The sequence below is a fragment of the Zonotrichia leucophrys genome, chromosome Z, assembly GCF_028769735.1.
Source record: "Zonotrichia leucophrys gambelii isolate GWCS_2022_RI chromosome Z, RI_Zleu_2.0, whole genome shotgun sequence".
In the NCBI taxonomy this organism is placed as follows: Eukaryota; Metazoa; Chordata; class Aves; order Passeriformes; family Passerellidae; genus Zonotrichia; species Zonotrichia leucophrys.
Window position 1 is genome coordinate 54622874 of NC_088200.1, and position 26094 is coordinate 54648967.

The following is a 26094-nucleotide window of genomic DNA, read 5'->3' on the forward strand; positions in this document are numbered from 1 at the left end:
TGATTCATTCTGTAGCAGTTTTTTGCTGAAGCTGAGCTGACAACACAACAACCAGCTTATGTATGCCTCCGAAACACAGCTACAGAAGTCCTATCCTGTTCCTGGGTAATTTTAGCAAGCATTTTTCAGGTAACAAACTCTAATTTCTGTTCTTCTTCATTGTTTTTTAAACAATGTAGATGATGACAATAGTAGATCAGATGCAGTATCAGATGTTCATGACAAAGTAGGAAATAAAAGACATACCGTTGATAGCACTCCGCAAAAATATATATTAATTTAATTGTCCTAATTAAATTTTTTCTATAAATATCCTTAAATCTTCAGTTATGAGCAAATACAATTGTAGAAAAGCCATCCAGATTTATCCAAGTTTAAAAAAAATACAGGCAAATTTTCTTTTGTGACATCACACTTTTAAGTATTTTTTTTTCCCCCTAAACACTTTAAATGTATGCTTAATTTCACTTGAATATGATTGCAGAACGGCTTACAACAAACATTTCTTTACAAATCTAAAAATAATTCTTCTAAATATAGAGAGGCAGTAAGTCAGATTTACAGGGTTTTGGGTATTTTAAGTACCTAAACACAGAGACATACTTGAACCATGTAAACTAAATCAAGAAAATCAAATCAACACTCTTTGCTTGCTAATGTATATTTTATACATCTCATATTTCTACAAATACTTGTATACCACCTCCCTTTGAGCCATGACCTAACTTCCCCAAATAGAAACTACTTTGGGCTTTAAGTGAACTGCATTCTAAAACCACTCACTTCTGCTAAAATAAGCACTCAGTATTAGACTTTGATATTCCCCAAACCCAAGAAAAAGGAGGTATGGAATTACTAAAATTGGTAGTTTACTTGCAAGTTGTTTTGCTTTCTTTTTCCCCCTAGGCTTTTCATTCCATTCAAATCACAAATAGACTCTTTAGTTACTGTTCAGACTCTATTTCTGTTGCAGTGGTATGAGATATGGAGATTATTGTCAGTATCTATATTTTGACATTTTAGGATTTCTGCATAAGGCCAGGGAAAGACTGTAACACACAATATGGGTTTTTCATTAGCAACCTGCGATGAAGCAGATCCAGACTGATTTGAAAGCAAACAGAAATATGGAGGAGACTTGTGAACTTTACAGCTACTTCAAAATCAGGGCACAGACTTCTACACTAGGCTTTTACTCCTCTTAAAAGAAACTTTCTTCAGGCAAAATACAGATAGCTAAGGTAATATTCAAAAAGGTTAACCAGTTATCTATGATAAGTATTGTTTAACAGCCATCAGAGCTTTCTAGACGAGCCAAGGGAAGGAACAGACATTGGAGATTAAAAACTTATAATTGTGACATTAGTCTATTCACAATCTGTAAAATATTTTTTGTGTGTACACTGGAAGACAAAATATTGCCAAGCACACACAAAGGATTTTTTTTTTCTTTTGAAATAATGTGTTAGACATGAGTTTTTAACAGCAAAATCTTGTAAAACAGAACATGGAAGTCACAATGCATTAGAGAGGTCACTCTAGTTTTGGAGTTTTGTGGAGGTTTTGTGTCTGTTTCTGTCTATTTAATTAAATTAGTAAGGCAAGTCTATGTGAATCAGAAGAATACATTTCCAATCATGTAAGCATATGGAAAGAAATTTCAGTTGAAAGAAATGACCAGAGACAAAAAAGGAATTTTAGAACAGTATTTGTGCAAAGTCAAGACTGTTTAAAATGTGGTGGTTGAGATGAGGACAGATATTTCACCAGGACTATAGCATTTCCATTACTTTTCTACTTTTCATGTGATCTTTCCCTGAAATGCCTTAAAAATCCCCATGAAATATAACCAGTCTCCTACTTCTTTGCAAAGATCACAGCTGCGTTATGACAAGAACTTTTTTACTGGAACTGACCAGATAGCATTCACATCCTGGACTTTAATCTTAAAAGCCAGTATTTAGTAGTTCAACAATTGCATTAAATTGTCAAGTTTTACAATCCCATTTAATCATCAAGAACTACTTCTGGACCATGATCTCACTATCCGTTACGTGAAACAATGTTAGGATCTAATTGATTCTTGCATGAGACATCATGGGCATAAAAGCAAACTTGGCTCCCTTACAAGGTAAGCATGGAGACACAGTATAAATCTTGAACCTGAAGACCCACTCATTCTTTTCTAGGGTCTAAAAATTTTACCTAGGATATGAAAAAAAAAAGTCTTTGAAATGAAAATGAAAAGGAAAAAATAAAGTCACCATTTATGAAAGGCGAGTAGGAGGGCCTCACTTAGGAAAATGCAGGAGTAGGACTGCAGTAGCTCCTTCAGTTCTTTGTTTCATTCATTAAATTAAATAATAAAGAGGAAATCTTGATAGCAAGGGAACATCACTGGCACCAGCAGCATTTCTCAGAGATTGCCATGTAATGCAACTGTGAAGTGCAGTCCTAAAGTACTACTTAGTAATAACTATTGTAGAAAATTGTATCTCAGCAGACATGCACTATTGATTGTACCACTGATATTTGTAGAATAAAGATTAGTTTTCATCATTACTCAACTGTTTTCTTAGTTAAATAGCTGTTACATGTTTCTTAATGTAGAAGACTGTATGGGACTGTGTTCATTAAATAATGTTCCAGCCTCAAAAAACTCAAGATTGTGACACAGTTAGTAATTTATCTTTTACACAGTTTTACTGAAGTGCATGAACTGTTCAGCAAGTAGAACATGCCCAAAAAATCCTGGGCTATAAATTGTTGGATTTACTGACATTTAAATGAACCTTAGAGGAGTGTGTTTCTCTCATTTCCTGGCTTGCCGACAACAACTATAACCATAATAAACTTCCAGTTACTGGCAGAGTAGGACAGACTATACAGAGATTAAAGGAAGTAGTCTGGATATCATGGAATATTCAGTGATTACCTATGCATAATTAAATAATTATTGTAATAAATTAATACAGTTATTATGTAATTTGTAATGAAATACTGCATTCAACTTAGAAAGATATTCTAAATATTGATTTCTCCAGTGGCAGCCACAATAATTTGTACAGTCAATACAGTGAAATTTGAGTCATCTTCATATTAAGTACAATGCAATTAATATTGCAAGGTTAAACTCAACATATTTGTTATTTATATCTAACATGATTTTATTTGTGAAGAAGACAAAATGAACAACCAAGTAACTGTGCTTCACCAATAGATGATGTTGATGTTGCACAGTCCATGTGCTAGAACTCATGAAAGATTTCTGGAAAGTTTAAATGGTCTGCTTCTACCTAAATCCAGCAGTAACTTTTTTTTTCTTTTCACACATGTGAAAAAACCATGTAGAAGAAGGACAACTTTCTTATCCTCTGGGCTGTACTCTATCCATTGCTCTGAGTTTCCACTTCACCACAGAAATGTTATTTCTATTATTTAGAAATTCTGTGTCTAACTGGAACAGCAGTAAACTTCCCTAATAGAAGAGATAAATTTAAGACCCACAGTAGGGAACAAAAGAAGAAGATTTGAATATAGTGCCTAAGCTTTCTGCAGTAGCTCTTCATGTCTAGAAACTGAGCATCAAGTTTCCTGGACTTTTTTTTTTTTTGTTGGGAGGAAGTTAGGAGTGTAAATTTTGCTTAGATAGAAGAATACAGAAGAAAATCAACAAGGTGACTTTACCGAGGTCGGGAAGGAAGCTTTGGAAAAATTCTTTTCTACTCTCACCACCATGTTTTCTGCATTTTGTCCTTAGTGTCACTTACTCATTTCTAATAGATCCAAGGTTCTTAAAAATTCATTACAGTAATTTCTTGGTTCAATATTTCAATATAAAATTTTCAGTTTAGGGTTACCAGTTTTGTAGAAGATTTTGGGAAAACTGCAGAAGATTCTTCCCATTGCTGTCTTCTCCGCAGTTGATACTGAGCTCTCTTTTTCTAACTGTTAAGACCATAAGGTCATCAGGTAACAAACACATTTGGTTTTATGATGAGAGCTAAAATTAAATTGCAGTTTATCAGGAAAAAAGCATAGTTGAAAAAACATAGGCCTTTTGTATTGTCTTACAGCATTACTATATTCTTTCTTCACAGCAAACTTGGATATAAATTACAGTGTTTCATTTAATACAAATATTTAATAATATTAAATAGTAGAGTAATACTAATATTTAATATTACAGCAAAATTGTCAGAAAGTTCTGTTGATTTTACTATAAATATAAATATTTAATATAAATATAAAGCAACGATCCCATAAGTAGGAAAAAGCAGACATATTTACTTAGCTGAAAATAAATTTTAGCTGAAAGGCATCTTACATGCAGAATGTCAGAAGAGGGGAATATGACTGAAGATGACTAGAAATGGACAGTTAGCTATGAGCACCTAGAACTTAAATAATCTCCGTGCAAACAGCTGAACTCTATGCTGGTAATATTCACTGAATTTTATTTCCTAATATTTCTAAAATAATAATGTAAACCAAAGAAGCCTCAGAGTTAGGATATTGAAGGGTGAATATTTACTGAATCTGTGACAAACACAACAGGCATAGGACAACTTGACTATCTGAATTTAAATACATGAATAAGAACAAAACATAAAGGTAACAGGAAGGGAATTTATCCAGACAAATGAAAAGCATATAAAGATTTCTGTTATCCAACAGAAAATCTTGACGTTTCTCTCTTTCTTCAATTACTTTTGAGAATCTTTAACTGTTAAAGAAGATCTACAAGAAATACTAAAGACACTACCATTTCCTTGTTCAAAATAGGCTTCTAGAGAATGAAAACCAGAAATTACATCCTTCCATTGAAAGCAATGTACTGAAAATCAAGACACAGGTTGAAATTCATAAAAAAGCACTTGGAAGTAATGAAGAATATCTGTAGAATTGTGACATTGAGATTTACTGCTCATATCCAGAGGGAAAATGTTTTCAATAAGATAGCTAGAAAAAAATACATTAAACTATGACTGCTTTTTCCTTTTCTCTTCAACTATACCACTCTCAGCATGCCTTAGAAGTACATGCACTGCAATGTTTCCTTTGAGAATCTTTTAGATAAAGATTAGTTTAAGTGAAAGTCTCTGAAAAAACAGTACTATGTCCAAACTGAAAATGGGAAGAGAACTGAAGAACTAAAGGAGAAAGGAATTATGTTTTCCTGTTTAGGAAACCTTTCCTAACCTTTTCAGGCTACCTGCCCACTGAATCCTTATGAAATTTTATTTCACAGTTCCTCTAGTGTTTGCTTTATCAATCCATACTCCATGCTTTTCACATATTTGTATATCTTCTTCCCATCTTGTCTTGTCCAGTGTCTTAAGGGCATCAAATATGTTTAGTCTCTCCTGTTGATGCTAAAAAAGGTTGACTTTTCTCTGTAAAAATCATTCTGAAACTGCTTCTTCAATCAAATGAAGATCATAAAATCATGAAGACCTCTTCAATTTTGCTAACCTGTTTTTTCAAGGCTAATACAGTGACACTGCTTCACACTGGCATGAAGCAAGGTCAGCAAACTGACTTACGTACTGGAACTCTTCTTGTCATGGCACTGTGCAGCTCTGCCTGGGCTCAGAGGCGCAGAGAGCCCAGTTAACATCACTGCTACTGCTCCCAGTTTGCATAGGCACAGTATAAACTTCTGAAGGTCAGAAATGATGTCTGACTGATCTCTGATGTACTGACTGATGTCTAGTACCCAAGCCATAAAAAAATGGAACCCAAATAATAAATTGCAAATATTCCACTTGCTGCAACAAGGTGTCTTAACACTACGACATCATATGTTTCTAATGTACAAGGGAAGTATCAGTAAAACATGCTTCAAGATATTCAGAAACCTAAAGCAAGACTTACAAGATAAACCAATGAATATGTGCATATTAATTTTTGGAAAGGAAGTGTAAAATTCTAACTTCAAAGATACCATATTCTCTTTCTATCAAACACATGTACAAAAGCTACTCTCACACAAATATTAGATGGTAGATGCATTTTCTGAAGTACAGACACAGCCTTACCTGCATTTCTTGGCAAAAGGAAGCAGTTGGTCCAAAAAGAATCTGACACTGCTCATCTGCAGTGTACGTCATTCCTGGGAGCTTAGAGGGAATAATCACAGAATTGAGGCTCTGAGGATTCGTCTGTACCAGACAGTTACTGGCCTTTGACCTGGTAATATGCAGAGATTCACATGCTGAGAAATCCAAGGGTCTGATTGCCATGCCAACTTAAACTTGCATACAACATTCAAAATACATGGACAATTATAATTTTCTTATTCTTCAGCATTGGACTACTGCTCATGTTTAAAATTATATGGCCTGCTTGTTATAAGTTAATCTGTTCTGTTATTCTACATTTGCAAAAAGACAATATAAATGATCAACATTTCAGAAAAGTGCTGGACAACATTTTAGCATAAAACTTACTTAATGGGTAAAGGTTTTGGTGGCCAAACATTTCAGTACACAACATATTAATATATAGAAAACACAGTGACACATAAAAAAATTTTATATAAGTATATAAAATCATAATCATACCCCTGAAAATATAAAAATCCATGCCATTGCTGAAAACAGATATTAATAAATCTAATATTAGATTGTGATGATTTTAAAAATTTTGACAAATTTTGTAAAACAAATGTCCCAAAGGAGTAAAAAAAAATTAAAAACTAATTATTTCAGTATATTTATTGCATCTATTTCTAAATGACATAAAGCAAGATTTCTTTTCTTGAATTATATACCTGAGAAATCTTTCCAGATCTTCTCTGCTGCACTGAGACCATGAAACATCCCCAAGATTCTGTCCTTTAATCCATTCTCCAGACATGATATGGACACCATCTGCACAGGATGGGTGGTCATTGTCGTGGTTTATCCCCATGCTGAATTTTGAAGTTATTAACAAAGTGAAACAAAGTAACAGGTTGTTTTCAGAACTTTTTAAAGTTAAAACTCTTGCAAAGGGCTGAAAATAGCTCATATATATTACATGTAGGAAACCACTTTTGATTATTTTTTCATTATATCTTTCATAGAAGTTCATGTAATCATGTGTAGACGACTATTTTAGAATTAAAGATGGAAGTGGAGCTGCATTTATTTGATGAGAAATATTGTATTCTAATCAGTTCAATACATATTTTGGACAGCTTTTTGAATTTTCAGAATTGTACAATTGCAAATTTAATGAATACTATTTCTCTTGTAAATGGACAACATATTCTTATTTTTTAAGATCAGTGAATATTTTGGCAGTGATTCTACCTTCAATCTATATGGAACAGATTTATTGAAATTTTATGGAATACTAAAATGATCACTACTTTGATGGGCAATTATTGTGTCTAAAAAAAAAACCACCTAAATGATTTTTCAATCTCTTGTTAACAATAACACTGACGAAGAAATTAAATTGATTTTGATTATAAAGATTTAGCATCCTTACACATCCCAGAGAGTTCTAACATTCAATGCACTGCAATGAAAAATTCCACTGAATATCTGCTTGAAACTCCTGTTTTAACTGAAGACTCACTGTCATTCTCATTCAGAATTAGCAAACAGAGAGGAAGAAGAGGCACCTAAATAAAACTAAGATTTTCAGAATTAGCTAAGTGGATCATGCTTGACTAATATTACAAGAAATAAATACACTCAACCGTCTTTGGAGATTTACAAAAGGGTGTGAGACTACTCTCCAGAGTATTGGATTTAAAATAGTGCTGGAATTTTGCAGCATTATTATTCCCTGCAGAAAAGCAAAGCTTCAGGTTTAATAAAACTCTATGCCTTGTATTGATTCTTTCACTTACAGACTGCAAAGACAGAGTAAGTTTTCTGTGTCTACAAAAACTGGAGTACATTGTGGCTCTCCTTATTTCACCACCCCACAGTGGTAAATGGCAAAAAAGGCCTGTCTCCCTACACTTTTGTTCTCCACTCTATACCAAAATCCATTCATGACTCAAACCATACATAAATTTGCAATTTGCTCTACCTTTTGTTTACTAATGAAATTAATGGAAATATCATGTAGGACTTTACCTTGCCTATAGAAGTGCTCTGTTTCTTACACTGATGTGTACATCCCACACTCTGAAGTACTGGAACAGTGCTTTCTGCGCAAATTAGATAATTTTGCTATCTCTAAACCATATAACTGAGGCAAGCAAATGTGTCTAACTCTGATCTTAGCCACTGTCTTTTCCTGACCTGCCTGAATGGCACAAAACAACTATACAGAAGTGCCTCTGCACTTGCCTTACATTCTTATTGCATGCCTCACATGCAGAATTCGAGACGTGTCTATCTCCAGAATTATTTACACCCATTAGAACTGTGCAGGAAGACACAGGAAAGCTGGGGATATGTAACCTAGTGGACTACATAAGAAAAAATTTTGCTCATAGCTCTTTGAGTTTTATGCTTCCTTAATGCAAAAGTAGTAATTTTAAAATACTCATTTGTCAGCATCATATACACTGTAGGATTTTAACTAAAACATTTACAACACAAAATCTTGACCAAATGTATTAAAATTCATGGCTCCAATTTATGCAGAGTGGAATTAACACATTTATATGTTATTTAAAATACTTTTAAGGTGAAAATTACAAAACTCCTGTAATTTCTAATTATGATTAATGCCCTTCACTCCGAAAAACAACTCTTGAAGATTGACTTTGTCACAAAATATTCTGTATAGTCAGCCAAAGAAATTTGTGCTGAGCTGGACCATTATCTTGATTATTTCAAAAAACACAAGCCACCATTACAAAAATATATAAGCGCACTCCCCTTTATTCAATCTACTATCACAGAAGCATTTTATGAAGTTTATTAGCACAAGAATTCCCAGGAAAACATTGTATTTTAAAACATGAAGTGGTTAAAACTGTTGTAATTATAACAGCTGTGAAAATTACCTATATTAAGCACTAATAAAAAACCTAATTCCAATAATCTTCCAGTACTTCAGCTGTCCACACTTTCGTAACACTTCTATCCTGCTTTGACATTCAATTGTAGTTCAAAATATCTGTACTAATCCAATGGAATTCATCCCTCAATTCTCTTCCCCATCCAAATTAAGTACATGTAAAAAATCCAGAAAACAAGAAACACCAGTACTGAATCCTTTGCCTACCTGAATGAATAGGCATTCAAAAATGCCTATTCAAAAGACAAATACACATTATAAGTTAACATCAATTAACTAAATTTCAGGACAATATCTCAGAAGTAAGCTAAATAAGCAGCAGTTTTCTTCAGTAAGTGTTTTTGATTCCTTCTGTAGCACATTAACGGCTGCACATTTTTATCTGACCTTGTATCAATTAGAAGACCACATAAAAGTCAGTGTGCAGCAGAACTGACTTCTGATTTCATTCCGCACATCACATTGTTTGTGGTGAAAAAAAGAAGCTGAACAGTCATTGCTTCTTTTTCAACACGAGAGTAATTGGTGTAAGCATGTATACCTACTCCTCCATTAACAATCAAGGACATAATGTTACTCAGCTTGCAATGGTGGTCATGATATTTTCTAGCCCCTCTTGCTACACATGGAAGACATAACTACATCCTTTCACTGATACAAAGGCACCACATAAACCGCATCTGTGTAAGGTGCTGCTCCGTCTCTTCCTACAGAATGCGTGCATCACGGCAGCACTGAGCACAGTGCTCCCTCTGCCCTCTCCCACAGCTGTGATCATCCAACCTCATACAGGAGTAAAGCAACACTATGTGCACGTGGGAGGACAACAAAGGAGTTTGGGATTATAAAATAACTCTGTAATAGCCTGAAAAAACACAATTAACAAAGAAGACAGTGCTGTACTTTAATAAGTAGTACTACATGTCTATATACAGAAATAAATTATATTTTTAAGAAAAGAAATGGTATTTTTTCTGTGTTGCATAAAATGCTTTACCCATTCTGGTTAAAGGCTACATAGAGCAGATAAAATATGCAAGTAGGAAGTATTCGATAAAATGCCTTCCCTAAATAAAATATTAGCAATATTTAAATTCACACTATGCAAATTAACTATATTTTAATAATCTCAGTTTTAAAATATTTTGACAAACAGACTTAGTCCAATAAACTCCACTAACAGATAATTCAAGTCGACTGAAAAAAAAGTTTTTCTCTAAAAATCCTCTAAAACTTTTTAAAGGAGTTTTTATGTGATACCACATACAAAAGTGGGATCATTTTTGCTAAATCTTTAATATGCAAGTAGAAATAATACAAAGAAACAACATCACTAAATTCTGCGTATTTAGAATTAATAACTCAGGCCACTGAAAGTAGAAGAAAAATATTAGCTCAAAATTTCAGTAAAAAGGCAATTCTTTTACAATTAACTACGGCTGCAATTATACATGTACAGCTGGAATAAAAAAGGCAACAGCATCTCTCCTGTCACTTTAGAGAACAGCTTATATTCTTGCATTCAAAATGCATTCCAGTGTCAACATACTGAACAAGCACTAAGTAGTACTATTTTACTTCACCTAATTATAGTAGAGTATTACAAAATCAAAGCTCTTTTAAGCCTCAAAAGAGGATCCTCAGACATTATTCTATATTTAAATACGCTACATAAGGTTATGCACACACCTTGAAATAATTAGGTCTGCACTGCTATTTTAAATTACTTCTCACAATAGGACATCAAAATTCTTTGACATGTGCTACTTTCATGACAATATGCATTTGCTCAGTGACCCCACATGCTTCCAGATAAAAGCTTTTTTATTATTTATTCATTATTTTGTTTGTGCTTTGCAAATGGTAGATGATTGTTGTCACCACTCTATCACACTTAAAATGCAAATAGCGCACCTGAAAAACAACGATGTTGTTAGACCAGAAACAGGCAGAGAAGGGACAAAGATTAAATAGTATCAAAAAGTTATTATATGAACAATTAATTGGTTTAGTTCAGATAGATGTGGAGAATTACTTTAAGCTTATCTGTAAACAAAAACTGAGAAATTAAAAAAAATTAAAGAGAACAACTAAAGCTCAGATTTTCATAGTCATTAGCAGTGAGACAGACTAGGAATAAGAGGTAGATTAAAGAAAGTGCAAGAGCAAGTGTTGGATCAAGGAACCAGCAGCGTTCAGTACAATAAATACAATGTTCAACATGATAAATAGATTCCCAAATAAAGGACCTATTTATTCCAAGTGATATATAGAACAAAAGAACGATGAGTGTGAACTGCATATCAAGTATAATACTACTAGTATGAGCTCAGGAAAGACTGAAAATTACTAGAAGCTTAACAGCTTATATGCAGTTTTATAGCACAATGATTTTCACACCAGTTTGTCTGATCGCCAATTCTGCAGTATCATGAGGATGTATTTGATAAGTGAATATAATTATGTGATTATCACAGACAGAACGACAGCAGCTACATTAACTTCTCAGTACTTTTTTTGCACTTTTTCAACAAAATGATTTATCACACTGCTATCTTTATAAAGAAATATATATAAAAAAGACCAGACTAGTAGAAGGATTTTATAAGCTGTTATATGTTAGCTTGTTGGTTATTTTCATGTCCTAGTTACTGAAGTATTAAGTGCTGTATGATTTTTATATGTCCTTTAAAACAAATGAGGGCTTCTCAGATGATTGAATAAATGGAGTAAGAAATCTTTCAACCAGTAAATTAATTATTTTGCTAAAAGTGGAAGGCGGTTGACCAGCTACAGAAAAATCATGATAGTAAAAGGTAAAACATGATTTCTTTTGGAAAGAATTTATATTCAAAGAAAAATCTACCAAACAAGGAAATCTCCATCTTCTTGTTAAAAATTATATGATCAGAAAAAATAAAAAATAAATAACTCTATGCAACTGTTATTTCCCTTTTGTAAATCATTGCTCATTCTCCACAATGCTGGAAATTAGGATTGCATTTTCAGTCTTAAAACAACTGGGTAAAAGTAAAACATGTACATTAGTATAGGGATTTTAACATATGCTGGACGCTGCTGTCTAGCTGACTTGGCAGCTTTTGCAGAACAGCTTTCTTCTCTAACTCCAGTACTTCCACCACCATGCTTCCTGCTGCTGGATCTAGACAAACTACTGAGCCACAGTCCTTTGACTGAAGTATACAAATAATTTAAAGGTTTGCTGCAACAGGTATATTTAGCATCATAACATTAAAATATACATTACTCTTCCTGAAGGTATTTTTTAATTTTTTACAGAAATTATATAATACAGAATAAGTATTGGCTTCTGGTAAATATGACACGCATGCCACATTGTTGAGCTATCACAAAATCAGTGAAGAGCTATTAAAAAACAGATTTTGTATTAACAAATACATTGACATTGTTATGATCTTTTGCCAATTTTTTCACATGTATTTTAAATGTATCAGACTATCAATTAAGCTTTTGCATCCTGTAGGATGTTTTTCAGTTACTAATTGTTTCTTTTGCAAATGTTATCCTAAGGAAAATTTAAGATAAATCCATCCAGGAACAGTATAGCCTGGCAGAAACACAACCCTTAACACCTTCTAGAGAGAGAGTTGAATAATCTTAATTTCATGTAAAAAAATCGTATCTTTTCATGTTACTAAAATGCTGATGCAGTGCCTCTTCCCTGTCTCTGTGCTTCCTTTCTTCCTGAGCTGTTTCTTCAACTGTCTTGCTACTAGCAAAAGGTTAGAGATGCTTTATTTCTGCCTGGTATTGCAGTGATGTGATGCATGAATGTGATTAGAACTGGACCAACAAAACTAATTTTTTTCATGGTTTTTAATACCAGAAACATTTTGAGTACAAGTAAACATAAATGTGAAGTATGTTAACAGACTTCATTATTTTCTGTCATCTGTAATCTTAAATGTGTTTTGTTGTACAATTTTCAGGCCACTGAAGTTGGGAAATATACACCCATGTGCCCAGTAAGATCCTAAGCTGATTTAAGTCAGCAAAAGTATATGACTGTGGAACAAAGATGTCTACTTTGATGTGGATGCAGGCAAAAAAGAGACTATCAATTTTTAAAGAACTTACCCAACTTAAAGCATGAAAATGAATGTAAGGTAATCTCAAGGACTTGCATAGTTGAACATCTAATATATATATATACTTCTAACTTCATTAAAGTAGTTTAAAAAAAAGAAAAGAAAATCCTTTCAAGACCATTCAATGCAGTGTTAGTTTAACTGCAAGAGTTTAGAATAGTTATCTTATGGATACTTTTCCTGACCTATCGGGAAAAAAAAAACTATGAAACTACTAGGGTGGTTTTGTACAAATCATGTTTGAAATAGAGAATATGTAATGCTGAAATGCAATACAAAGCTAAAGTCTCCTGTTAATTTTTATCAACTAAATAAGTTTCAAGGAAAAAGGAAAGCACATTGCCTTTCTTTTAAAGAGTAATTTTAAAAAAGCAGTTTCTTATTAAACAAGTACTATGCTTTATAGATAAATATCCCTATAAAGTTTCCAATTTTTAAACAAGGAGGATAGAAAATTTCACAGACAGTAAAAAATACAAAAATAATATAAAAATAAGAGAACCATAGAATCATATAATGGTTTGGGTTGGAAGGGACATTTAAGATCATCTAGTTCCAAACCCACTGCCACAGACAGGGCAACTTCCACTAGACCAGGTTGTGGTCAAAATTCCACCCTGCCTGGTATTGATCAACTCAACATGGGGAGTGCACAATCGCTATGGACAACCTGTTCAATGCCTCACCACCCTCACAGCAAAAAATCCTAATATCTAATCCAAACCTACTCTCATTCAGTTTAAAGCCATTCCCCCTTGTCCTGATACCATGTGCCTTTGTAAAAGGCTCTCCAGGCTCTATTGCAAATCTCCTTTAGGTCTGAAAGGTGCCATGGGCTTCCCCCAGAGCCTCCTTTTCTCCAGGCATGTCCACATTGTATGCAGCTATGCACAAAAAGAAGGGAATTGTTACAATTTCTGTGTAAACCTGTAATTACACAAATACGTGTATGGGAAAGATGATTGCCTATAACTGTTGCGCATGTATTTTAAAAATCACTACAAAGCTCAATTTTCCAAACAGTAGCTGTACTTTTCAAACTATTTTACTCAAAGTTAGGCTCCTGTCTCTACACTTCAGTTGACTTTGATTTGAACAGAAAACTCAGTGGTGACAAAAACCAGCCAAAACAGTTAAAGTTCAACATCTCTGATAGTACCCATAGATAAATTAATATCCTTATCTCTTGGATATTTCCTTCTTGGTCTGGAAAACCCAGCTTTAGACCATTAGCCAAAAAGAACAGAAAAAATTAAGAAAGAAACAACTAGAGGGAAATGAAAGACTTTGCAGTTGGAATAAAGCCACAATGACAAGAATTTTCCCTGGGTATTCTATCCAATACCCTAATAGCCCATGGTGTTGTATGGGAGAGAGACAGAAGCAAGATTATTTGGGGACAGCTTATCAGCACAGTCTCCACCAACACTGTGGGACCCTTGATAAAGTGAGTGAGGATTTCATACAACTTTTTAATATATTCACAAAGAATATATGCTTTCTGCTTATTAACTACTAAATAAGTGATTCAGAAATTCCACAGACTCCCTGTTCATCACTAAAAAATATGTGGCAGAATATCCTGAATTTTAGTAACAGTTACCTCTCATATTCAAAAAATGTTTGTCAGAAAAAGAATGCAGAGGTATAAAATTAATTCTGAAGAATTACACCAGTTTCTCTTTTAAGTGGCTAAAACAACTTCTAAACTACACTTAGAGCACTTAATAATTGTAAATTAACATATTTTGAGATGCAGAAATTTACATCCGTTCTGTATTTCTCCCTCCTTCATATGGAATCCTAGCCCTTAGAAGGCCATCTTTCAAGTAAAATCACATGTAGCTTGTTAACCTCAACACCAGCAATTGTCACTCTTATCTCTGTCCTCCACACAATGTCTTTTAATTAACTGTTATTAGTTTTTACTTTGTAATGTGACCTCATTACGTAATTACCTAATTGCTTAGTAAATTTATTTTAATAATTAGAGTATGTTTAATAAAACAGTCCATTAATGTGATACAATTTTTAATTGACCAATTACACACAATTCAAAAATCAACTGTTGACTTACATAATTTCTCAATGTCATTAAAATCTCTACATCCAGATACACAAGGCTAGAACAAAGACATTTCACATTGCAAAGTAAGGTTTAGTCTGCCATTGTATTTCATTGAGAATATTTCTCTTCCAATTGGAAAAACAAAAATAAATCAAAAACACAACGCTTAATAAACATCCATGTATCAGAATGTATTTAATATAAGGATGTCTTCTTTCATACAACAGGCTACAGGACAAGAGGACATGGCCTCAAGCTGTGCCAGGGGACATTCTGTTTGGATATCAGGAAAAATTTGTTCAATGAAAGGAACACATTAGAACTTTATATTCGTCAATACAATGACAACTGATAATGTCTTTGTTTGTATGTGCTCTCAGAAAATGAAAATCAACAGCATTTATATTGCTTAAGTTTTGAATCTATTTGTACAATAACTTATGAGCAAGAATATCTGTTGTACAGAACGGAAAAAAACTGTTTCTCCTTTATCCTTCAAGAAGGAAAGTCTTTGAGAAAGCTTTTGGTTCTCCATTGCTGAACTAGAGTCTTCACAAGAGCAACTAGAATGGCTAAAGATATTACATACAAAAAAGCCAAGGTAGTAGGTTAAATGACCTCAAGATTCAGAAAAAGTTAGTGAAAATTTTCTAGAAAAGATGATATATTGTGGGAACCATTTATGACTAGTCTGTATGGTGAGCATTTAATCTCTGCTGCTGAGGCAGTTAAGAACAAGCAAATCTCTGCAAGAGATACTCTAGATATATTTGAAGCTGCTCAAGTCCTTTCCAATAGGATCTACATTCAAATCTTTGTCTTCAAACATTTTTATATTTTCTCTTCACAAAGCTTCAACTACTTCTAGCATCTTCATTGCAATTGCCAGGGCCTGGCTGGCAGAGACACCCATGCAGAGAAAAACAAATCTCTCTAAAATGTCACCCTACACTCCTTGGTGCAAGACTGCTGTGTTTCAGATTGTGACAGCTAAGGACTCTGAATCCATCATGAAGCAGGAATCTTTCCTCTACACCTCTTTTTCTTTGGCACTGGGGGGTGCTCTTTTTTTTTCTTTTATTTTTTTTTTCTATACACTATGTGGTCTGTTATAAACCTTCATTAGTTTGGATGTCTTGAAGAAATGTCTGGTTCAATCAACATCTTGTCTTTTATATTAACACAAGATTTTTTTTTATTCTTTATTTCCATTTTCTAAAAATATCTATTACATCACCCACAGAGAATTGTGAGGATATCTCCAACAACACCCAAATGCCATTACTATCATTACCAGTGAGAATATGATGGCTGGGATACCAGCATGATTTGTTTTACCACATTCATTTGAATTAGTATGAAAGGATTTGAAAGCTCTAAAATTTCATATGTAGCTTTGTAGCATTTTTTTTTCCCTGGGATTTATATATCAGCAATATAAGTTTTATGTTCCTGTAGGAAGACCGTGTAAATTCCTTCTGTTTCACAGTTCAACTGCAATGCAAATCCATGAGGATATTCCAAGTTCACAAAAAATGTAAGATAGGTTACAGAGTCTGACCTGTGCTGCAGTCTTGGAAGAACTGCTAGCAGCAACAGTGAGCTTTTCTGTCTACCTTGTTTTATGTACAGATTGCCATCTAGAAGACCTTAGGAAGTCAAAGATAGGTTTGATTGTCTTCTGCAAGACAAAACCTTACCAGTATGTAAGCATATAAACTTCTTAAGATCCATATCCCACATTCGGATATTTGCTGTTGCACAACCAACACACCACCCGTGGCTTTGCAAGAACATTACCTATCATCATTTTTCAGTGAGCATATGATGTTGTACTTTTTGTTGATTGAGATGTCTCTTTTTGCAAATACAGTAATTTTTCAGCAGAGGCTTTTATACTCTAAAAACACTTTTATTGTGTTGGTCATAAAGCAGTATATCTGTTATTATCATACTTGCAGTAAACAATTATCTAATTTACTCTACCAGTGAACTTATCTGCAGATCATAATCAGTGATTGTTTCATTCCCCTTATTTTTGGTTTATTGCCATCAGAATAAGTTTACAGAAAATAAATCTTCTTCTACCCATTCCCTCTTCCAATACCAGCAAACACTACAGCAAAAAATAGAAATAGCATGATGTTTAGCTACAAAACACAAATACATATTTCTTTTTAGGTCTTTCCTTATCACAACTATCATGCAAGCAGGCTGGCTTATATTAACCAGGAGATTTTTTTCCGCAGTTATGAAGATACAAAAAAAAAAAAAAGAAAAAACCATAAAATATCAATTTCATACAGCAACTTATACTTCTGTCAATCTTTAAATAATTGCTCTGTATTTGCTTATTTTGCATCCAGAAAAAAATCAATACAAATATTTTAATTTCCAGTTTCTTCTTATAATTAACTTCATTTTTCAATATTAGATGTTAGGATCTCCATTCTCAGGAAACTTGACCAAATTTAAACCAAGTCACTTTCAATTCAAAGTATTTGTCCTAAGATACCTAACCACACACCTAGCAAAATATCCCTCTCTGTTGTCACTCTGAAACTGACATTATAATACAAATACACAAATACCTGGCACAGACACTGCATAAAAAAATGATAGAATAATACATACTCCCTTTTTATTTCAGTTTAAATTAAGACATTTTCGATTTCCTTTTTTTTTTCAAGTAGTGAAGTCAAGAATGAAGTTGAAATCTTATTAACAGATTTTATTATTGCAAAATATTAATTTTTCACTTTGGGCTAAAATATTTGACACTGAATGAGTAAAAGCATCCAGCCCAGCTGTGAAGGACAACTAGCTTCACCTTTATTTTGCCATCCTTTTCTTCTTCTAAGATGAAAAACATTAATGTTGCAATGACCAATGACTGTTCTACACTATAATAGGATCTATCCTGAGAAAGCCAAATTAAATAAGGGCTCTTCCAACTTATGATCTCATTAAAATGCTTGCTGGCAACAATTGTTAGAGTTGGACCTGTTACACAATACCACAGTCAGCACAGAACAAACATCTTGAGGCACCTGATTTTCCCCAGACAATAGCAGTCTTTCCAGTTAATTTATTTATTTTGTAGCTATAAAGATTTTTGTATTACTTCAAGTCATAAACAATTTGTTAAGCTACATACCATATATTGATACATATTATTAATATTATTATTAACAGAAACACTATTTTCTGAATTTTTCATTTAAATCCCCTCCTTAGAGAAAGAAAGGAAAAACTGAAGTACACAATCAAATTAGTCAAATCGCAGTAGTATTACATGCAAGTGAATAAAAGGCTTTAACATTCACATACTTACTTGTGACCCATTTCATGGGCAATTGTAAAAGCCAGATTCAGACCATTGTCCTCTGCAATAATACATTTTCGTTTTTCACTGCACATTCCACTCAGGTATGCTATACCTAGGAAACACAACCACCATAGTCAATTATTTTGTGTTATTACTAATTTTATATATTACAGCTTAATTAGACCCAAACAAGACTGAAACCTTGCTGTGGTCAGAACCATCCAAGTATATAAACAGGTACCTGACAAAGGTTTACTTACTCAATTTGCAGCCAGTGGTAATATTACCTCACAGTAATGATTACATGGACTGCAATGTACAGAAAATGCATCCTTTAAAAGCATTGCTCGGTACCTTAATGAGATGTGATAGAACACACGTATGAATGTCAATACTTCTGTAAAGGAAAATAAATGTCTACAGCAATAGGACACAAGTTTGAACAGGTATTTCCTCTGACAGAAGAATCGAGTGCACAGAGTTGTCCCTCTACATTTATCACTACTAATTATTCATAAAGCGTTCAGCATGTTAGTGGTTTTAAAAACATTTAGAAGAGTCAGATGTCCCAGAAGAGTTCATAGGAGACTGCAGCCTGTCAAACATATTTAGTATAGAAGCTATGATGCCTTTACTACATAATACCTTAGTTTTCAAAAAACGCATTGAAGCTTTAATGGTAGGGGTTTGAGTTCAAGCTCAGCTTCTTAAAAGTGGAGTGTCTGTAACTGTAAAAGCTTGAGGAACATGAAATTTAATTTGGGTAATGGTAAATTTTTCAGACCACAAACACATTTAGTGGGGATGATTGTCGTCGTTCCTTGTTCGAAAATCTGGTGTAAGCAATCAAAACACTGTTTCAAGCGTTTGGCCTTCTTCCCAGGAACTTCCTTTCAATGGAATGGTGCCCTCCAGTTCAGCATGTTTGCTGGATTATTTGCATGTAAAGGTCAAGTTTGAAATGTTTGACAGTATTTGAAATTCAGTCATAATTATCATTCCAATTTAATAAGATAAGCCTTTCTTCTCACAGTCCAAATATCTGTCAGTCTGTGAGCACAACACTACACCCACAAGTAGTAGTAAGCCCATCACTATTCTGCCAACTCTTGAGTATTGCCCTCAAAAGAACTGGCTGAAAGCTTTTGGACACAGAACTTTTGACAAAAAATGGTGTCCAGGACTGAACAAAACAATGACAAATAAAATTTGAATAAGGCAGAGTATTTAGACTTTTACTATTTGTTTCCAAAATAGGGAATAGCCATCTGGATATGAAAGAAAAAGCAAAATCTCATCAGGAAAAAAAAAAATGTAGTCTTTCAAATGAGACCTCATGCTAAACATAGATATCACTCATACTAACTTCAATAAAAAACAGAAAAGAAATGCTCTGAAATGCAATGTTTTATTTCAAAAACGTTTTGTTGCAATGACTGAACTATAACCAAGAATATTTCTAAAATTTTGTGCCTTTTAGTTCCACAAATATATGCATCCTCTTTTACAATTTGGTCACCAAACTGAAAAAGACAGAAAGACTTTTAATGCTGAAGCTTGAAGTAGTACAGCTGGTAACAGTACCAGAAGAAGCAATCAGGGTCCTGATCAGTGAACTTAAAAAATTGGCATCATCAGTGAACTTAACAATTGGTCCAATAAAATAGAAAAATCACTCTTGCCATAGACAAAACCCAGTACTGCATTTTGAAGTACCGGGAGTGATCCTTTATTATAAGGCAAAACATTCAGAAACACTTTTCTTGCTGGTTTTGGCTGTGATACAGTTAATTACACAGTAATTAAGGACCTATGTTTTGGGTTTGTGTTAGAAAAGTGAGGGTAACACAGGGAGGTACTACTTGTTGCTGAGCAGCTTACACAGATTGAAGGCCTCTCCTCCTCCTCCTCCTCCTCCTCGCACCACTTGGGCAGACACTGGCAGGGGGCACAGGCAGCACAGATGGCCCCAGCTGAGCAGGATATCCCACACCCTGTAGGGCTGTGCTCAGCAGAAAGAGGAGGCAGGAAGCTGCCAAGGGGCTGAGGCTCAGGGACTGTCCAGCCTTCGGTTGGTTGGTGGTAAGCAGTTGTTTTCAGCATCATCATCTTGCTTGGCATTTACTTATCTCTGTTATTTTCCTTCTCATTATTGCTATCATTCTTACTGTTATTTTTATTTCAATTAGGAAACTATTTTTATCTGAACCCATTGCTTTTTTCACTCTTACCCTTGCAATTCTCTCTTCCCACTTCACTGTGTGGGGAAAGAGCAAGCAGCTCTGTGGTGTTTAGTTGCCATCCGGAGATCAGTCATGACAGTGTTGATGGCTATTCTCACTTGGATAAAACTTAATTGCTGGGATCTACAGAAAGATAATTCCCAAACCTCCCTCTTCCTGATGATGCTCAGTACTAACAGAAAACTGTAGGATAATCTCTAGCTTTCTCAAGGGAAAAGGAATCCCCTAACCTTCTTCTAACCTCTGAAATGAGAAAACAAACAAACAAAAAACCACACTAAAAAAAACCAAAACCAAACCATTAAGTATCAATGTCATGCAGCAATTTATACTTGTGTCCCTCTAAACCTCTAAACTGGCAGGTTTTCCATACAGCAACATGAGTACTACCAGTTGCTGTCCACTATTCTGACTGCCCCCTCCATTTATTCGCAAAGAATTACAAATGTTTCCATTACATACCTATTCTGCAAAAGAAGTAGTCAGCATTATTAAGAATTTTCAATAATACTCATATATTGATCATATAATATTCAAAATAATACTCAAGTAATGCTCATATATATCCTCACATATGACCAAAAATGTTTTTATACTTGGAATTCTTTGAAGAAAATTGATTATGTTTGAATTTTATAAGTTTGGCAGACAAAACATAATATTTAAATTTCATTGAGATTAAATTAGATTGCTGATTCTAGAAATGTCTGAAAGCATCAAAAGCAATTAATGCTTTATGACTTCTCCCCTATTAACTAAATTCAACCTCCTAAGTGCAAGCCAGATTCAATAGCAACTACTGAGTGTATATCAGCCAACTACTAGCTGTGAACTAGTTTCATGTCTTGTTTTTGATTATGAATTTCACATGTAGTGAAAAAGAAACTGACTTCAGTAAGCAGCTGCTCTTGCTTAGTTGTCTATGTATTAGGTAAGAGACCGAATTTTTTATAATATATTTACATTGAGTGAAGCTTCCTGAGGTTTATTAATACAGCTGGAACTGCTCCAAGGTTAAATCCACATATTAAAAAAAACCCAAAACAAAACAATAACAGGTCAATGAACAATTGCTCCCTTGTTATGACTAAGATTTTCCTAGTGAAACCCATTAGCCTCAACACACTGTTTCAAATTAAAACACTTAGTATCTGAAAAGTATTAGCTAGAAATCAGTAACTTTATCTCACTGACAATATAAGGAAGGATCTGATTATTTATCTATAAAAAGCTATGGTTTAAAACAACAACAAGAAAAAAAACTTGACTGAATACATGAATCAAATGTAATATATTCAAATTACTTCTCTCTGTGGATAACTTTTCCTCAAGTTACTTCAGAAGAAAATACATGTCACATCAATTAGAAGAGTAAAGCTGTAGCTTTGTGCCTGAGAGGAAGCGCATAGGGACTACATTTTCTTATCAAACATGTAAATATCCAAATGAAACAAATGCTGCTTCAAAAAAGTGGAACTTTTCCCCAGATCACAGCAGTAGTTTATTACTCCTGCTATTAGTGCTACCCTTAGACGCGGGTGTTTCATTCTACAAACTATGAAAAATTTTCTTGTTTGTTAATGAACATATTCATCAAATCACCAACCTACTTAATTCTTAGAAATTAGGTGCACATCTACACCACTTCCGTTTAAAAGTGCTAATTCATCTCACAAGGATGTTACACTTAACACCTCACCAGCTAAAGAATCTGAATGAATATTACCTATTCATTCAGGGCCAGCTGCCAGTAACATAAATCCCCTACCTATGTTAAAAAGGCAATTGTCAGCATTGCCCCCAGGAACAAAAACTCCATAGTAAACAAACCCCAAACAGAATCACAGCAAGAGACAAGCAGTCAAGCTTACAAACACTGTCTTCCTTACAGTGACCACAAACCATGTAGGTATGACTGCAATACTGCATTCTAAAAGGCTAGAAAATGGTTCTTTTCCTTTTACAGTGAGCACTGTAAAAATAGAGTTAATATTCTGGAACTCTAACCACCCAAATTACTTACTCATCCCACTTACATTTCTTTTCCTCTGAACTTCCTTAGTTTCACAAGATATTAAAGATTTTTTTGTCATGGTATTAGCCATGCATTTATTCAGAACTTCCAACAGCATGATCTTCATTTGAATTATCTGTGGTGCACAAAACTCACAAGCCACTACAACAGAAGCACAATTTAAAGTCCAAGTACATCTGACTTTTGATTCACAAATAAATATTTCACAGTAAAATATTTAAAATATATTTTAAATGAACTGGAAAAATCAATGGGCTTTTAAGCACAAAAATCATTATTTAACTGCACTTGATTACTAATCTAACAAATTATTTTTTTAGCAGACCTGCTAAAAAAGCAGACCTTTTTTTAAAAAAGCAGGAAAAAAAAGTTTTCCACCAAGCGGACACTTCAAAGTCTAATTAGCACAGCTGTTCTGAAGAGAGTCACAGATGACTTCCAGGAAAAACAAGTTTTGTCAGTTGTCTGTGAATCAGCAGCTCTTAACCATAGCAGTAATCAAAACAAGACAGTTAACAACCAGAAGTCTTAAATACAAAATCCAAAGCCCAGGAATATTTATTTTTGTCTTTTTAAGTGAGCGATATAACAGCGAGGGCAAATATATCTATACATGTGTGCGGGGTATCTTCACAAACACACATCACAGCAAGACATCAGAAAAAATAATGGGATACAATCAAATCAGCTTCTGTTGCATTATTCCCAAATGTAAGTTAATTTTTATTCATGTCTTTTGTTATTTTATGATTTATGTACATCTTAGAAGATCCACGCTTTCAGCAGAACATCAATAACTACACTAATTTATATATACTAATAAATGTGTGATTTTATGTTTCAGAATAGACTATTAAGCTTACTCCTACACCTTGAAAGAAACTGCTGCACTTTAATCCTTAATTTCCCCTGAGCAGGGGAAAAGGCTAAAAATGGAGAGCATGCATGCATGCCATAATTGCAAAAATAAATTTTGAATGTGTATTTACACAGTTTTAGGTTTTTAGTTCTTGCAACATCTGAAGGGTCCACAGGCCTCCAAGATACTGTTAGAGGGATGGGATGGCAAAAGTGCTGAAAGATACTAATTTTCTTCTAACATGCTGCGCACATGAAAACATTTCTGCCAAGATGAATACACAGAGGAGACAGTAAGTAAATTTTCCCCACTGCCCATTCCTGGCCTTTGCTGACAAGGGACGTAGGGATGCCCTGAGCTAAAGGCTGGCTGCATCGGTACAGTCAACTTTTACAGCCAGCAAAGTGCTTGTTCTCTGAATTTGGGTATTCTTTTTACATGAATCTACCTGGGTCTATAACTTGTCATGGCAAATAACTCCAGAGTGTAGTTGCCTACAACAGTACATATTTCTCCTTTTATGAAGACTACAGAGAGGGTGCTCTAATTCAAATACAAAGCTCTATTCATCTATTAAAAGTAATTCATGCCCTCCTATATCTCTGTCAGCAACTGCAGTGATCAACTGAGAAGATCTAGTGAATTTAGCAACTGCTCTGGCAGAGGCCATTTACGTGTATTTGACATCTTATGTCCCACTGCATACCTTACTTACTCATGTACTACTACAGTCTTTCAGACAAAAGTGGTTGTAGTTAAAATGGCTATTGTACCATGGGATAATAGAAGACCAACATAATTATTTTTCTGTGGTTTTCTATTCTTTCCTGCTCAGTCCTAACATTCAGTTTACTCAGCTGATCATGAGGACCAATGGTATCCTGGGCACACTGGGAAGAGCATTGACAGCAGGCTGAGTGAGATAATCCTGCCCTCTACTCAGCTCGAGCGAGGCCACACCTGAGTGCCATGTGCAGTTCTGGGCCCAAGACAAAGAGCCACTGCAGCAGGTCCAGTGGAGGAAACAGAGGTGATCTGTGATCTGGAGCACCTCTCTTCTGAGGAGAGACTGCAGGAGCTGGGCCTGTTTAGTCCAGAGAAGACTTAGAGGGGATCTTACTAGCGAATATAAATATGTCAAAGGCAGGTGCCAAGAGGATGGTGCCAGACTCTTTTCCATGGTGCCCATGACAGGACAAGTAGCAATGGCCATAACCAAAACACAAGAAATTCCACCTCAACATGAGGAAAAATTTCTTTACATTAAGGAAGTCAGAGCACAGGAATAGGCTGCCCAGGGAGGTCATGGAATGTCTCTCTCTTGCAAGACGTTCAAACCCACCTGGACATTTCTTTTTTTCACCAGCTCTAGGTGAACTTGCTTTTGCAGGGGGATTGGACTGGATGATCTCCAGAAGTCCCTTGCAACTCTAACAATTCTGAAATTTTCAGAGAACCGGCCCTTACCATTCTCTGATCTCTTTCCTCAGTAGCAGCAATGCCCATGACTTCACACATACAGGCTGAAGACTAGTACTTTTCTTAATATGCATTATCTTGTCTATACTTCATCTTCTTTTTCACTTCCTTTTCAGTATCTTGATGTCTGTAAACAATTCTTTTTGTCAGATTTTTTTACTAAACTATCCAGAATGCTTCAAACCATATGAAAGCATATGCAGGCTACCACTTCCAAACAGTTTATGAAGCAAGGCATCTCTGAACTCAAGGATACTTTCTTCTAGTGTAAAAACTGACAAGTAATCCCCATGTCATCATTTTTTTTTAATGTATAAGCCACATATAAAAATTTCTTAAAAATTTAAAGGAAAATATTTAACGCCATAACACACTGAGTAAAAAGTACACTGAGTACAGTCAGTATACTTTTAAAATATTTTAATTGCCCCCTCCCTTTTTTTTTAAAGGCAACATCATCAAGTGGAAAACTTGCCCATGAAAATATGCATGAACAGGAAAAGACACAGATGGAAAAGAAAACTGCATAGCGTTAACAGAAAAGCTGAAAGTCATAAATTTGAGAAAGTCACAACTTCCTTATCTCCTCGTTTCACCTTCTTTCTGTAATCTAGAAAGAGAAAAAACCCCAACTTGAATAGATTGTATATAATTAGTATTAAAGAGGTCCTAAATGATTCTACTCAGAAGAAAATATGAAAAATTGGATATGAAGTTTTATGCAATAAAAATTTTCTTTGCTTCATATTTTGTCATACTATGAACACGAAAGAAAAACCAAATGTAACCTTTCTAAGAAGTAACTCAATCTTCTAAGAAATTGAAACAGTTTACTTTAACTTTCTTATTGCATTATTTTCATGAGCAACTTCTCTAGGTGTTTGTTTTACATGGCATAGAAAATTAATAAGAATCTTGATCTAAATTTATAAATTAAGCATTTGGACAGAAGTAGAAATGTCTATTTTAGGACTTACAC

At 34.3% G+C, this 26094-nt stretch overlaps 1 protein-coding gene across 1 annotated transcript in view; it reads right to left on the reverse strand.

The window, feature by feature from the left end:
* ADAMTS19 (ADAM metallopeptidase with thrombospondin type 1 motif 19) overlaps positions 1 to 26094 on the reverse strand; it is a 130897-nt gene that overhangs the window by 44628 nt on the left and 60175 nt on the right. Inside the window, exons 8-10 of the mRNA XM_064735615.1 lie at positions 18506 to 18611; positions 6776 to 6916; positions 6042 to 6192 (exon numbers count right to left, since the gene is read on the reverse strand). Coding sequence (XP_064591685.1) covers positions 6042 to 6192; positions 6776 to 6916; positions 18506 to 18611 — 398 coding nt within the window. The remainder of the gene's footprint in view (positions 1 to 6041; positions 6193 to 6775; positions 6917 to 18505; positions 18612 to 26094) is intronic.